The sequence below is a fragment of the Salmo salar genome, chromosome ssa23 (assembly GCF_905237065.1).
Source record: "Salmo salar chromosome ssa23, Ssal_v3.1, whole genome shotgun sequence".
NCBI classification, from domain to species: Eukaryota; Metazoa; Chordata; class Actinopteri; order Salmoniformes; family Salmonidae; genus Salmo; species Salmo salar.
The window spans coordinates 51,736,214-51,751,869 of NC_059464.1; the positions used below are offsets into that span (position 1 = coordinate 51,736,214).

At 42.7% G+C, this 15,656-nt stretch overlaps 1 protein-coding gene across 4 annotated transcripts; it reads left to right on the top strand.

Annotated features, from left to right (window-relative positions):
* lrrc61 (leucine rich repeat containing 61) lies at positions 1-13,879 on the top strand. 4 transcript variants are annotated; one of them, XM_014170452.2, is made up of 9 exons: positions 1-411; positions 4,597-4,695; positions 4,963-5,109; positions 5,426-5,486; positions 8,785-8,870; positions 9,517-9,582; positions 9,681-9,749; positions 12,988-13,113; positions 13,561-13,879. In XM_014170452.2, the coding sequence occupies exons 1-9, from the start codon at positions 381-383 to the stop codon at positions 13,665-13,667; spliced, it is 792 nt and encodes a 263-aa protein (XP_014025927.1). In that variant the 5' UTR covers positions 1-380; the 3' UTR covers positions 13,668-13,879. The 4 variants fall into 4 exon arrangements, with proteins under 4 accessions (XP_014025927.1, XP_014025928.1, XP_014025929.1 ...); XM_014170453.2 differs by having other exon boundaries at positions 5,429-5,486; XM_014170454.2 differs by having other exon boundaries at positions 4,597-4,689.
* The last annotated feature ends 1,777 nt before the right edge of the window (positions 13,880-15,656 follow it).

The window sequence follows — 15,656 nt, forward strand, 5'->3', positions numbered from 1 at the left end:
TTTTTTTTGCCGACGTTTACTGACACCGGTCATATTGAACGGGCGTTGCGCATTCGTAAATGCAACAGTTATCCTGTGCTCTGGTCGGAGTGGATAACCAGAGGGAGTCAGGGTAATATAACAGTAATATAGTATATTGTGGCTCGCTTCGGTTTTAACTGAGTAGCAACGTTTGCGGAAAACATTTTCTTCCAACAAGTGTGTAACTAGGCATTATGTTAGCCACCGTGCTAGCTAGCTAATCCTGCACTGGCTAGCATTACCGTCGTCAGCTGTCCTGCAAAATCAAGGACAGATGACCATTTCACTCACAATTCCCAAAGAAATCACTATCCAGTTCTATGTTCAGTACATGAACTAACTAACCTAACTATATAAGGATGGATTCAAAGAGAGACATGAAAGATCAAGGTAAGTTCATAGCTAGATGGATGGATGGCTTGTTGCTAGCTAACTAGCTAACAATAACAGAGCAACAGTAGCCTGCTGCCTGGACATCCACTTGCTAACGTTATACTACTGCACCTGATTAAACCCAGCTCAATTAACGTTATTTTTAACCATAACGGATAGCAAACAACGTTTTCTTCCTTAAGGTTAGTTGATTATTATGCCATCATTGATACAGTATCATTATTCGTCCAGTCACTCATTCATAATTCATGAATTGCTCTGTATTTGCTTGGTAGCCGTGTAGGCTAAGTCTTAGCCATGTAACCAGCAAGCTACAATGAAATCATGTAATTATTTTCCCCCAGACAGAATAGTAGTCAGGACTGTTTTGGAGCTGGAAACGACATTACGTTTTACAACCATTGATTTCATACAACTCTATTCATAAGGACTACTTTAACATTTCCACTGAAAACGTTACAAAAACGAATTTAGTGGAAGGACTGTGCAAATGTAGACTTTGATAACAGAATTATGGTAAAATCCCCAGGTTTTTATGCCAACACGTTTTCCAAAACTGCTTTGAATTAAGATTGAAAGATGTCTGCAGAAAGAATGGAGTGTCAGCTATGACATGCCACCTTGAGTTTTGAACAAATCTCTTTTGGTTATTGAGTGAAGTGGATTTGCACCTGGTAATGTAATTACATCATGGGTCCCTGATCTGTACTGCACAAAAATGCATAAATATGAGTTTGAATGTCATTGTCCTCATGTTTCACGAGTTTGGACATCATAGTGCAGTTCAGTACAGAGCAGACTACAATAGAGTATAGTTTACTACAGCACATACTGTACTTTCCTTTCCTGTATTGTATTGTACTGTATTCTACTTAAGTGATAATGCTGAAGAAGCCGGTGTTTGGCAGATGTATTGGCACGGGTGTTATTAGGCCGAAGTCGAGGGCCAGCAAACCATGCCAATATTACATTTACGCCATTTAGCAGACACTCTTATCCAGAGCGACTTACAAATTGGTGCATTCACCTTATGGTCCTTATATATCCTCCAAACCTCGGCTTTGAGGGCATTATCACTTTTATACAACGGGTTACCAACATATTCCAATAATAATTTACATATTTTCATTCAACATTAATTTGATTAATTTATTTATACTATTTCATCCTTCCACAAGATATAGTTCAGACGCAAATCTAGGGTTGCTACACAAGCCGGAAGGTCGTTCATTCTAAATGTTCCATACTCGCTGGCAACATTCTTATCCCTTGCTTGCTAGCTAGCCAACTATGGCTAACTTAGTCACGTCAAAAAAGTGCAGCCAGAATAACAGCAAAGTAGTTGCATTTGTTTAAGCTGTTTTCTAGTGACATTTATTTGGATACATCCAGTCCACCATAGTCCCTGTGCCCAAGAACACTAAGGTAACCTGTCTAAATGACTACAGACCCGTAGCACTCACATCTGTAGCCATGAAGTGCTTTGAAAGGCTGGTCATGACTCACAACACCATTCTTCCAGAAACCCTAGACCCACTCCAATTTGCATACCTCCTTAACAGATCCACAGATGATGCAATCTCTATTGCACTCCACACTGCCCTTTCCCACCTGGACAAAAGTATGTGAGAATGCTATTCATTGACTACAGCTCAGCGTTAAACACCATAGTGCCCTCAAAGCTCATCAGTAAGCTAAGGACCCTGGCACTAAACAACTCCCTTTGCAGCTGGGCCGGCCCCCAGGTGGTGAGGGTAGGTAATACATCCGCCATGCTGATCCTCAACACGGGGCCCCTCAGTGGCGCGTGCTCAGTCCCCTCCTGTACTCCCTGTTCAGTCATGACTGCATGGCCAGGCACAACCCCAACACCATCATCAAGAGAGACCTGGCTGTGTGGTGTCAGGACAACAACCTCTCTCTCTACGTGATCAAGACAAAGGGGATGATTGCGGACTACAGGAAAAGGAGGACCGAGCACGCCCCCATTCTCATCGACGGGGGCTGTAGTGGAGCGGGTTGAGAGCTTCAAGTTCCTTGGTGTCCACATCACCAACAAACTAACATGGTCCAAGCGCACCAAGACAGTCGTGAAGAGGGCACGACAAAACATATTCCCTCACAGGAAACTAAAAAGATTTGGCATGGGTCCCCAGATCCTCAAAAGGTTTTACAGCTGCACCATCGAGAGCATCCTGACTGGTTGCATCACTACCTGGTACGGCAACTGCTCGGCCTCCGAGCGCAAGGCACTACAGAGGGTAGTGCGTACGGCCCAGTACATCACTGGGGCCAAGCTTCCTGCCATCCAGGACCTCTATACCAGGCGGTGTCAGAGGAAGGGACAAAAATGGTCAGACTTGAACCACCCCAGTCATAGACTGTTCTCTCTGCTACCGCACGGCAAGCGGTACCGGAGCACCAAGTCTAAAGATGCTTCTAAACAGCTTCTACCTGCAATCCATAAGACTCCTGAACAGCTAATCAAATGGCTACCCAGAGTATTTGCATTGCCCCATCCCCTCCCTCATATTTGACGCTGCTGCTACTCTGTTTATTATCTATGCATAGTCACTTTAATAACTCTACCTTCATGTACATATTACCTCGACTAACCGGTGCCCAAGCACATTGACTGTATATAGCCTCCTCATTGACTCTGTACTGGTACCCCCTGTATATAGCCTCCACATTGACTCTGTACCGGTACCCCCTGTATATAGCCTCCACATTGACTCTGTACCGGTACCCCCTGTATATAGCCTCCACATTGACTCTGTACCGGTACCCCCTGTATATAGCCTCCACATTGACTCTGTACCGGTACCCCCTGTATATAGCCTCCACATTGACTCTGTACCGGTACCCCCTGTATATAGCCTCCACATTGACTCTGTACCGGTACCCCCCTGTATATAGCCTCCACATTGACTCTGTACCGGTACCCCCTGTATATAGCCTCCACATTGACTCTGTACCGGTACCCCCTGTATATAGCCTCCACATTGACTCTGTACCGGTAACACCCTGTATATAGCCTCCACATTGACTCTGTACCGGTACCCCCTGTATATAGCCTCCACATTGACTCTGTACTGGTACCCCCTGTATATAGCCTCCACATTGACTCTGTACCGGTACCCCCTGTATATAGCCTCCACATTGACTCTGTACCGGTACCCCCTGTATATAGCCTCCACATTGACTCTGTACCGGTACCCCCTGTATATAGCCTCCACATTGACTCTGTACCGGTACCCCCTGTATATAGCCTCCACATTGACTCTGTACCGGTACCCCCTGTATATAGCCTCCACATTGACTCTGTACCGGTACCCCCTGTATATAGCCTCCACATTGACTCTGTACCGGTACCCCCTGTATATAGCCTCCACATTGACTCTGTACCGGTACCCCCTGTATATAGCCTCCACATTGACTCTGTACTGGTACCCCCTGTATATAGCCTCCACATTGACTTTGTACGGTACCCCCTGTATATAGCCTCCACATTGACTCTGTACCGGTACCCCCTGTATATAGCCTCCACATTGACTCTGTACCGGTACCCCCCTGTATATAGCCTCCACATTGACTCTGTGCCGGTACCCCCTGTATATAGCCTCCACATTGACTCTGTACCGGTACCCCCTGTATATAGCCTCCACATTGACTCTGTACCGGTACCCCCTGTATATAGCCTCCACATCGACTCTGTACCGGTACCCCCTGTATATAGCCTCCACATTGACTCTGTACCGGTACCCCCTGTATATAGCCTCCACATTGACTCTGTACTGGTACCCCCTGTATATAGCCTCCACATTGACTCTGTACCGGTACCCCCTGTATATAGCCTCCACATTGACTCTGTACCGTAATACCCTGTATATAGCCTCCACATTGACTCTGTACCGGTACCCCCTGTATATAGCCTTGCTATTGTTATTTTACTGCTGCAGTTGAATAATTTCTTACTTTTATTTTCAAATTTTTTACTTAACCAACAATGCAATTTTAAGAAAAATAAGAGTTAAGGGCTTGAAAGTAAGCATTTCACTGTAAGGTCTACACCTGTTGTATTCGGGGCATGTCACAAATAGGATTTGATTTGATATCCTCCACTCGTGACTACAATAGACGGGTTAACTAGTGTTCTTCTTCTCTTCCTTTATACCCCAGAAACCGAAAGGGTCTCCAAGGTGACGGCTGTGCTGCTGAAGTCCCGGACGGGAGAGTTTGATCTAGAATCTATTCTGTTCCTGAAGCTCCGAGGTCTCGGTAAAATCAGATTACATCATTGTCACCTTGTAATCTAGCTAGAAGAGTTTGTTGTCGTCGTACTTCTTTCTCTCTAGAATAACACAAGTCTCGACTCTCTAGCTTCATCTTGGCTGCTTCACATCATGAGTTTGTTGCCAACTTGATATTGTAGCTTCATTGTAAAGCCCTTTCGTTTAACGTGTGGTGGTGGTGTGTTTTCCAGGATCGGCTGGTTGTGAAGGTTTTGTAACAAGAGAGCGTGTCCTATGATTGTCTGTTCTCCAGGGATCTATGATCTAGGCTGTATCGGGGACTGTATAAATCTGGAGAGACTGGATCTGTCCGGTAACAAGATCACTAACCTGGCTCCGCTCTCTTCTCTGAGACTACTACAGATACTCAATGTTTCAGCCAACAGGATCTCGAACTTAGGTACAGAATATTACAAGACTCAACTGCATGTGAAACTGTCATGGGATCCATTCGTTCACTGTTTCCATTGTGCTATTATAATACAGATGTAGTACAAGTCAAGTGTGACGGTGTGGAGATTGGTGGTCCGCTACGATGGTCATCTTTTAAAAGATGAAATCCACATTAGGGGAAACGGAGCCACTGGTCGTCCTAACGCCTTTCTTGTTTTTGTTTTTGTTGACGAACTGAGGTGTTGTAATATCCCAAACGAACATGGCAGTTTCTCCATTAACGATTACAGCTTTAAATGTTTTTATGTTCTGTCTGCTTCCAGAAGACATTTCCAGCTGTGATAGTTTACAGAGTCTAAATGTGGCTGGGAACCTCATATCCAGGTAAATATGTATTTACTAGTTACAGTACTGTGATAACAGTGTAGGTACTGATAACAGGTCCAATAACAGGTCCAATAACAGGTCCAATAACAGGTCTAATAACAGGTCCAATAACAGGTCCAATAACAGGTCTAATAACAGGTCCAATAACAGGTCCAATAACAGGTCTAATAACAGGTCCAATAACAGGTCTAATAACAGGTCTAATAACAGGTCTAATAACAGGTCCAATAACAGGTCCAATAACAGGTCTAATAACAGGTCCAATAACAGGTCTAATAACAGGTCTAATAACATAATAACAGGTCCAATAACAGGTCCAATAACAGGTCCAATAACAGGTCCAATAACAGGTCTAATAACAGGTCTAATAACATAATAACAGGTCCAATAACAGGTCTAATAACAGGTCCAATAACAGGTCCAATAACAGGTCCAATAACAGGTCCAATAACAGGTCCAATAACAGGTCTAATAACAGGTCTAATAACAGGTCCAATAACAGGTCTAATAACAGGTCCAATAACAGGTCTAATAACAGGTCTAATAACAGGTCCAATAACAGGTCCAATAACAGGTCCAATAACAGGTCTAATAACAGGTCCAATAACAGGTCTAATAACAGGTCTAATAACATAATAACAGGTCCAATAACAGGTCTAATAACAGGTCCAATAACAGGTCCAATAACAGGTCTAATAACAGGTCCAATAACAGGTCCAATAACAGGTCTAATAACAGGTCCAATAACAGGTCTAATAACAGGTCCAATAACAGGTCTAATAACAGGTCCAATAACAGGTCTAATAACAGGTCTAATAACAGGTCCAATAACAGGTCTAATAACAGGTCTAATAACAGGTCCAATAACAGGTCTAATAACAGGTCTAATAACAGGTCTAATAACAGGTCCAATAACAGGTCCAATAACAGGTCCAATAACAGGTCCAATAACAGGTCCAATAACAGGTCTAATAACAGGTCCAATAACAGGTCCAATAACAGGTCCAATAACAGGTCCAATAACAGGTCCAATAACAGGTCCAATAACAGGTCTAATAACAGGTCTAATAACAGGTCTAATAACAGGTCCAATAACAGGTCTAATAACAGGTCCAATAACAGGTCTAATAACAGGTCTAATAACAGGTCCAATAACAGGTCCAATAACAGGTCCAATAACAGGTCCATAACAGGTCCAATAACAGGTCCATAACAGGTCCAATAACAGGTCTAATAACAGGTCTAATAACAGGTCTAATAACATAATAACAGGTCTAATAACAGGTCTAATAACAGGTCTAATAACAGGTCTAATAACAGGTCTAATAACATAATAACAGGTCTAATAACAGGTCTAATAACAGGTCCAATAACAGGTCTAATAACAGGTCTAATAACAGGTCCAATAACAGGTCTAATAACAGGTCCAATAACAGGTCTAATAACAGGTCTAATAACATAATAACAGGTCTAATAACAGGTCTAATAACAGGTCTAATAACAGGTCCAATAACAGGTCCATAACAGGTCCAATAACAGGTCTAATAACAGGTCCAATAACAGGTCTAATAACAGGTCCAATAACAGGTCTAATAACAGGTCCAATAACAGGTCCAATAACAGGTCCAATAACAGGTCCAATAACAGGTCTAATAACAGGTCCAATAACAGGTCCAATAACAGGTCCAATAACAGGTCCAATAACAGGTCCAATAACAGGTCTAATAACAGGTCCAATAACAGGTCTAATAACAGGTCTAATAACATAATAACAGGTCTAATAACAGGTCCAATAACAGGTCTAATAACAGGTCCAATAACAGGTCCAATAACAGGTCCAATAACAGGTCCAATAACAGGTCCAATAACAGGTCCAATAACAGGTCTAATAACAGGTCTAATAACAGGTCCAATAACAGGTCCAATAACAGGTCCAATAACAGGTCTAATAACATAATAACAGGTCCAATAACAGGTCTAATAACAGGTCTAATAACATAATAACAGGTCCAATAACAGGTCTAATAACAGGTCTAATAACATAATAACAGGTCCAATAACAGGTCTAATAACAGGTCTAATAACATAATAACAGGTCCAATAACAGGTCCAATAACAGGTCCAATAACAGGTCCAATAACAGGTCCAATAACAGGTCCAATAACAGGTCCAATAACAGGTCTAATAACAGGTCTAATAACAGGTCTAATAACAGGTCCAATAACAGGTCCAATAACAGGTCTAATAACAGGTCTAATAACAGGTCCAATAACAGGTCCAATAACAGGTCTAATAACAGGTCTAATAACAGGTCTAATAACAGGTCTAATAACAGGTCTAATAACAGGTCCAATAACAGGTCCAATAACAGGTCCAATAACAGGTCTAATAACAGGTCTAATAACAGGTCTAATAACAGGTCTAATAACAGGTCTAATAACAGGTCTAATAACAGGTCTAATAACAGGTCTAATAACAGGTCTAATAACAGGTCTAATAACAGGTCTAATAACAGGTCTAATAACAGGTCTAATAACAGGTCCAATAACAGGTCTAATAACAGGTCCAATAACAGGTCTAATAACAGGTCTAATAACAGGTCTAATAACAGGTCTAATAACAGGTCTAATAACATAATAACAGGTCTAATAACAGGTCCAATAACAGGTCTAATAACAGGTCCAATGGCATGGTGAATGGCATGGTGAATGGGATGGTGAATGGCATGGTGAATGGGATGGTGAATGGGATGGTGAATGGGATGGTGAATGGCATGGTGAATGGCATGGTGAATGGCATGGTGAATGGGATGGTGAATGGGATGGTGAATGGGATGGTGAATGGGATGGTGAATGGGATGGTGAATGGGATGGTGAATGGCATGGTGAATGGCATGGTGAATGGCATGGTGAATGGGATGGTGAATGGGATGGTGAATGGGATGGTGAATGGCATGGTGAATGGCATGGTGAATGGCATGGTGAATGGGATGGTGAATGGCATGGTGAATGGCATGGTGAATGGGATGGTGAATGGGATGGTGAATGGCATGGTGAATGGGATGGTGAATGGGATGGTGAATGGCATGGTGAATGGCATGGTGAATGGCATGGTGAATGGGATGGTGAATGGGATGGTGAATGGCATGGTGAATGGGATGGTGAATGGCATGGTGAATGGCATGGTGAATGGCATGGTGAATGGCATGGTGAATGGGATGGTGAATGGTCTCGCTTTAGAATGATCAGTCTGGAGGTTTTTGGGGAAATTAAACTTTGTTTTTATTCATCAAAAGTATCGACAACATCCACTGCCTTCAGTCGTTGAGGAAGCTGGAGAATATTCGCCTGAAAGACAACACCTATAACTACACCAACCCAGGTGAGCCATTACATTACATTACATTACATTACATTACATTTATGTTTTTTAGAAACTATTAACTAGTGCACTACTACAACATTATCTGGTTCTGTTTATAGACTGACATCGTCTGGTTCTAGACTGACATCATCTGGTTCTGTTTATAGACGGATCATCTGGTTCTGTTTATAGACTGACATCATCTGGTTCTGTTTATAGACTGACATCATCTGGTTCTGTTTATAGACTGACATCATCTGGTTCTGTTTATAGACTGACATCATCTGGTTCTGTTTATAGACTGACATCATCTGGTTCTGTTTATAGACTGACATCATCTGGTTCTGTTTATAGACTGACATCATCTGGTTCTGTTTATAGACTGACATCATCTGGTTCTGTTTATAGACGGATCATCTGGTTCTGTTTATAGACTGGATCATCTGGTTCTGTTTATAGACTGACATCATCTGGTTCTGTTTATAGACTGACATCATCTGGTTCTGTTTATAGACTGACATCATCTGGTTCTGTTTATAGACTGATCATCTGGTTCTGTTTATAGACTGATCATCTGGTTCTGTTTATAGACTGATCATCTGGTTCTGTTTATAGACTGATCATCTGGTTCTGTTTATATACTGACATCTGATTGGGTTTTCAGTTTGTAAGAACTCGTCCTACAGAAACATTCTTCTGGAGATGTTCCCAAACATCAGAGTTTTGGACGGTGAGACGTTTTCTATTCATTCCAGGTTTCATTAGAGGTTTTATAGTATATTGTTTGTCAAGTAACAATGATCTATCCTGTCCAATGCTCTGTTTTAGGTGAAAGAGTGGTTGGACGTGGGAGTGACTTATATAAATTATGCAAAGACATTGATGAAACTATCAAAGGTATTTATTTCAATGAGCTTGAAACTATTAGACATTTTCAGAACAGAGAAGAAGGTCATTGTATATTTGCATCTCTTTGACTCGATCTGAGATTACACTTTTGAGAAGCCAAATGTATTGTTGTCTCTACCTTCTTGCCTTTTGTGCTGTTGTCTTTGCCCAATAATGTTTGTACCATGTGTTGTGTTGCTACCATGCTGTGTTGTCATGTTGTGTTGCTACCATGTTGTGTTGTCATGTTGTGTTTCTACCATGCTGTGTTGTCATTTTGTCATGTGTTGCTGCCATGCTGTGTTGTCATGTTGTGTTGCTACCATGCTGTGTTGTTGTGTTGCTCCCATGCTGTGTTGTCATGTTGTGTTGCTGCCATGCTGTGTTGTCATGTTGTGTTTCTACCATGCTGTGTTGTCATGTTGTGCTGCTGCCATGCTGTGTTGTCATGTTGTGTTTCTACCATGCTGTGTTGTTATGTTGTGTTGCTACCATGCTGTGTTGTCATGTTGTGTTGCTACCATGCTGTGTTGTCATGTTGTGTTGCTGCCTTGCTGTGTTGTCATGTTGTGTTGCTACCATGCTGTGTTGTTGTGTTGCTACCATGTTGTGTTGTCATGTTGTGTTGCTACCATGCTGTGTTGTCATTTTGTCATGTGTTGCTGCCATGCTGTGTTGTCATGTTGTGCTGCTACCATGCTGTGTTGTCATGTTGTGCTCCTACCATGCTGTGTTGTCATGTTGTGCTCCTACCATGCTGTGTTGTCATGTTGTGTTTCTACCATGCTGTGTTGTCATGTTGTGCTTCTACCATGCTGTGTTGTCATGTTGTGCTGCTACCACGCTGTGTTGTCATGTTGTGTTGCTACCATGCTGTGTTGTCATGTTGTGTTGCTCCCATGCTGTGTTGTCATGTTGTGTTGATGCCATGCTGTGTTGTCATGTTGTGCTGCTACCATGCTGTGTTGTCATGTTGTGCTGCTACCACGCTGTGTTGTCATGTTGTGTTTCTACCATGCTGTGTTGTCATGTTGTGTTGCTGCCATGCTGTGTTGTCATGTTGTGCTGCTACCATGCTGTGTTGTCATGTTGTGCTGCTACCACGCTGTGTTGTCATGTTGTGTTTCTACCATGCTGTGTTGTCATGTTGTGTTTCTACCATGCTGTGTTGTCATGTTGTGTTGCTACCATGCTGTGTTGTTGTCTTAGGTCTCTCTTTATGTAGTGTTGTGGTGTCTCGTCGTAATGTGTGTTTTGTCCTATATTTTTATGTTTAATCCCCGTCCCCGCAGGAGGCCTTTTTGCCTTTTGGTAGGCCGTCATTGTAAATAACAATTTGTTCTTAAAACTGACTTGCCTAGTTAAATAAAGGTTAAAGTAATAAAACAACTAAAATATTGAAATGGAGTTTTTGGCCTTTCTAGGGAGTTTTTCCTAGGGAGTTTTTCCTAGCCACCGTGCTTCTTTCACATGCATTGCTTGCTGTTTGGGGGTTTTAGGCTGGATTTCTGTACAGCACTTTGAGAATATCAGCTGATGTACGAAGGGCTATATAAATACATTTGATTTGATTTGAACATATGCTCCTTGCTGAAGTTACGCTGCATTCAGGAAGTACTCGTACCCCTCGACTTATTCCACATTTTGTTGTTACAGCCTGAATTCAAAGTTTATTTAAATATACTTTTTTTTCTCACCCATCTTCACAGAATACAATTTTAGCAAATGTATTGAAAATAAAATACATTAAATATCTCATTTACGTAAGTATTCACACCCTTGTGTCAATACATGTTAGAATCACCTTTGGCAGTGATTACAGCTGTGAGTGTTTCTGGGTAAGTCTCTAAGAGCGATTACAGCTGTGAGTGTTTCTGGGTAAGTCTCTAAGAGCGATTACAGCTGTGAGTGTTTCTGGGTAAGTCTCTAAGAGCGATTACAGCTGTGAGTGTTTCTGGGTAAGTCTCTAAGAGCGATTACAGCTGTGAGTGTTTCTGGGTAAGTCTCTAAGAGCGATTACAGCTGTGAGTGTTTCTGGGTAAGTCTCTAAGAGCGATTACAGCTGTGAGTGTTTCTGGGTAAGTCTCTAAGAGCGATTACAGCTGTGAGTGTTTCTGGGTAAGTCTCTAAGAGCGATTACAGCTGTGAGTGTTTCTGGGTAAGTCTCTAAGAGCATTGCACACCTGGATTGTACAATATTTTTGACAATTCTTCAAGCTCTGTCAAGTCTTGCTATAGATTTTCAAGCAGATTGAAGTCAAAACTGTAACTCGGCCACTCAGAAACATTCACTGTCTTCTTGGGAAGCAACTCCAGTGTACATTTGGCCTTGTGTTTTAGGTTATTGTCCTGCTGAAATGTGAATTAATCTCCCAGTGTCTGGGACATGCTGAACAAGGTTTTACTCTAGTATTTTGCCTGTGCTTAGCTCTATTCAGTTTCTTTCTTATCCTGAAAAACTCCCCAGTTCTTAATGATGACAAGCATACCCATAACATGATTTAGCCACCACTATGCTTGGAAATATGAGGAGTGGTACTCAGTAAACTATTGGATTTGCCCCAAACATAACACTGTATTCAGAACAAAAAGTAAATTGCTTTGACACATTTTTTGCAGTATTACTTTAGTGCCTTGTTGCAAACAGGAAGCATGTTTTGGAATATTTTTTATTCTGTACAGGCTTCCTTCTTTTCACTCTGTCATTTAGGTTAGTATTGTGGAGTAACTACAATGTTGTTGATCCATCCTCAGTTTTCTCCTATCACAGTCGTTAAACTCTGTAACTGTTTTAAAATCTCCATTGGCCTCATGGTGAAATCCCTGAGCAGTTTCCTTCCTCTCTGGCAACTGAGTTAGGAAGGACTCCTGTATCTTTGTAGTGACTGGGTGTATTGATACACCATCCAAAGTGTAATTAATAACTTCACCATGCTCAAAGGGATATTCAAGTCTGCTTTTTTTTTTTTTTACCCATCTACCAATAGGAGCCCTTATTTGCGAGGCATTGGAAAACCTCCCTGGTATTTTGTGTTTGTAATTCACTGCTCGACTGAGGGACCTTAACAGATAATTGTGTGTGTGTGGGGTACAGAGATGAGGTAGTCATTCATAAATCATATTAAACATATTTAAAAAAAAATCAGGCTGTAACACAACAAAACGTGGAAAAAGTCAAGGGGGTGTGAATCCTTTCTGAAGGCCCTGTATATTTGAAAACGGTAAAATAGTGTTTGTCCCTGTTCAGCTGGTTTCTATAGGAATGGCCAGTTACCAGAGCTGCCTGGCTGTAAGCCCTGGGTCGACAACGACTTCTGGGAGATCAAGCGATCCAATAACGCCATTCTAGACGAGGCCTACAAACAGTTCAATGGTAAGAATTCATCCATACTATTGTTATTATGAAAATGTATGCACTCACTCTGGATAAGAGTGTCTGCTAAATGAATAAAATGTCAATGTTTTAATGGATACTTCAGGATTTTTGTCAATGAGGCCCTTTTTGTCTACTTCCCCAGAGTCAAATGAACTCATGGAAACCATTTGTATGTCTCTGCTTGCAGTTCGAAGGAAGTAGCTAACTAGCATTGGCTCGCTAAACTACTTCACCAGTTCATCTGCCTCTATAGACGAACGGCCTCATTGCCAACATCCTGAAGTATCCCTTTAAATGGACTGTAATGTGGACTAATACAATACTGTAAATTTGACTCGCTTCCCATTTTTCTAATGCCTGATTTTTAGGGTTTGACAATCTTGGAGAAAATGTAACTTAACGACTGATTTTTTTTTTTGTTTGTTGTTGTTAATCTCCCTACAGACGTCCTTCATGAATGCAGACTGCTGAACAACAGAGCAACACATGTCATCTCACAGACAGAGAGATCTCTGAGCCTCAAGAACCAGCCGAAGCAGTACTCTGTTTAAAAATGTGCACCGAAGCAGTACTCTGTTTAAAAATGTGCACCGAAGCAGTACTCTGTTTAAAAATGTGCACCGAAGCAGTACTCTGTTTAAAAATGCCATTTACAACAGGCAACATTGATTGTGAAGTGTGTTTGTGTGATATGTGTTACTTACATGAAACGATGTCATGGCTTCATGTATTTGTATTAAATGATGTTGTTTTTATATCCGAATGCGTGACCCAGTGCCAGAACCTTGCCGTGCTCAGCGTCACGTTGCAGACAGTGCTGCATAGTGACACCTAGAGGAGACATAACTACCCTTGGGTCTAGTCTAGCCAATGAAAAGCCTCCTACCCCCTTGGGTCTAGTCTAGCCAATGAAAAGCCTCCTACCCCCTTGGGTCTAGTCTAGCCAATGAAAAGCCTCCTACCCCCTTGGGTCTAGTCTAGCCAATGAAAAGCCTCCTACCCCCTTGGGTCTAGTCTAGCCAATGTAAAGCCTCCTACACCCTTGGGTCTAGTCTAGCCAATGTAAAGCCTCCTACCCCCTTGGGTCTAGTCAGTCTAGCCAATGAAAAGCCTCCTACCCCCTTGGGTCTAGTCTAGCCAATGAAAAGCCTCCTACCCCTTGGGTCTAGTCTAGCCAATGTAAAGCCTCCTACCCCCTTGGGTCTAGTCTAGCCAATGAAAAGCCTCCTACCCCCTTGGGTCTAGTCTAGCCAATGAAAAGCCTCCTACCCCCTTGGGTCTAGTCTAGCCAATGTAAAGCCTCCTACCCCCTTGGGTCTAGTCTAGCCAATGTAAAGCCTCCCTACCCCCTTGGGTCTAGTCTAGCCAATGAAAAGCCTCCTACCCCCTTGGGTCTAGTCTAGTCTAGCCAATGTAAAGCCTCCTACCCCCTTGGGTCTAGTCTAGCCAATGTAAAGCCTCCTACCCCCTTGGGTCTAGTCTAGCCAATGAAAAGCCTCCTACCCCCTTGGGTCTAGTCTAGCCAATGAAAAGCCTCCTACCCCCTTGGGTCTAGTCTAGCCAATGTAAAGCCTCCTACCCCCTTGGGTCTAGTCTAGCCAATGAAAAGCCTCCTACCCCCTTGGGTCTAGTCTAGCCAATGAAAAGCCTCCTACCCCCTTGGGTCTAGTCTAGCCAATGAAAAGCCTCCTACCCCCTTGGGTCTAGTCTAGCCAATGAAAAGCCTCCTACCCCCTTGGGTCTAGTCTAGCCAATGAAAAGCCTCCTACCCCCTTGGGTCTAGTCTAGCCAATGTAAAGCCTCCTACCCCCTTGGGTCTAGTCTAGCCAATGTAAAGCCTCCTACCCCCTTGGGTCTAGTCTAGCCAATGAAAAGCCTCCTACCCCCTTGGGTCTAGTCTAGCCAATGAAAAGCCTCCTACCCCCTTGGGTCTAGTCTAGCCAATGTAAAGCCTCCTACCCCCTTGGGTCTAGTCTAGTCAATGTAAAGCCTCCTACCCCCTTGAGTCTAGTCTAGTCTAGCCAATGTAAAGCCTCCTACCCCCTTGGGTCTAGTCTAGTCTAGCCAATGTAAAGCCTCCTACCCCCTTGGGTCTAGTCTAGCCAATGAAAAGCCTCCTACCCCCTTGAGTCTAGTCTAGTCAATGTAAAGCCTCCTACCCCCTTGAGTCTAGTCTAGTCTAGCCAATGAAAAGCCTCCTACCCCCTTGGGTCTAGTCTAGTCTAGCCAATGAAAAGCCTCCTACCCCATTGAGTCTAGTCTAGTCTAGCCAATGAAAAGCCTCCTACCCCATTGAGTCTAGTCTAGTCTAGCCAATGTAAAGCCTCCTACCCCATTGAGTCTAGTCTAGTCTAGCCAATGAAAAGCCTCCTACCCCCTTGAGTCGAGTCTAGTCTAGTCTAGCCAATGTAAAGCCTCCTATCCCATTGGGTCTAGTCTAGCCAATGAAAAGCCTCCTACCCCCTTGGAGTCTAGTCTAGTCTAGCCAATGTAAAGCCTCCTATCCCATTGGGTCTAGTCTAGCCAATGAAAAGCCTCCT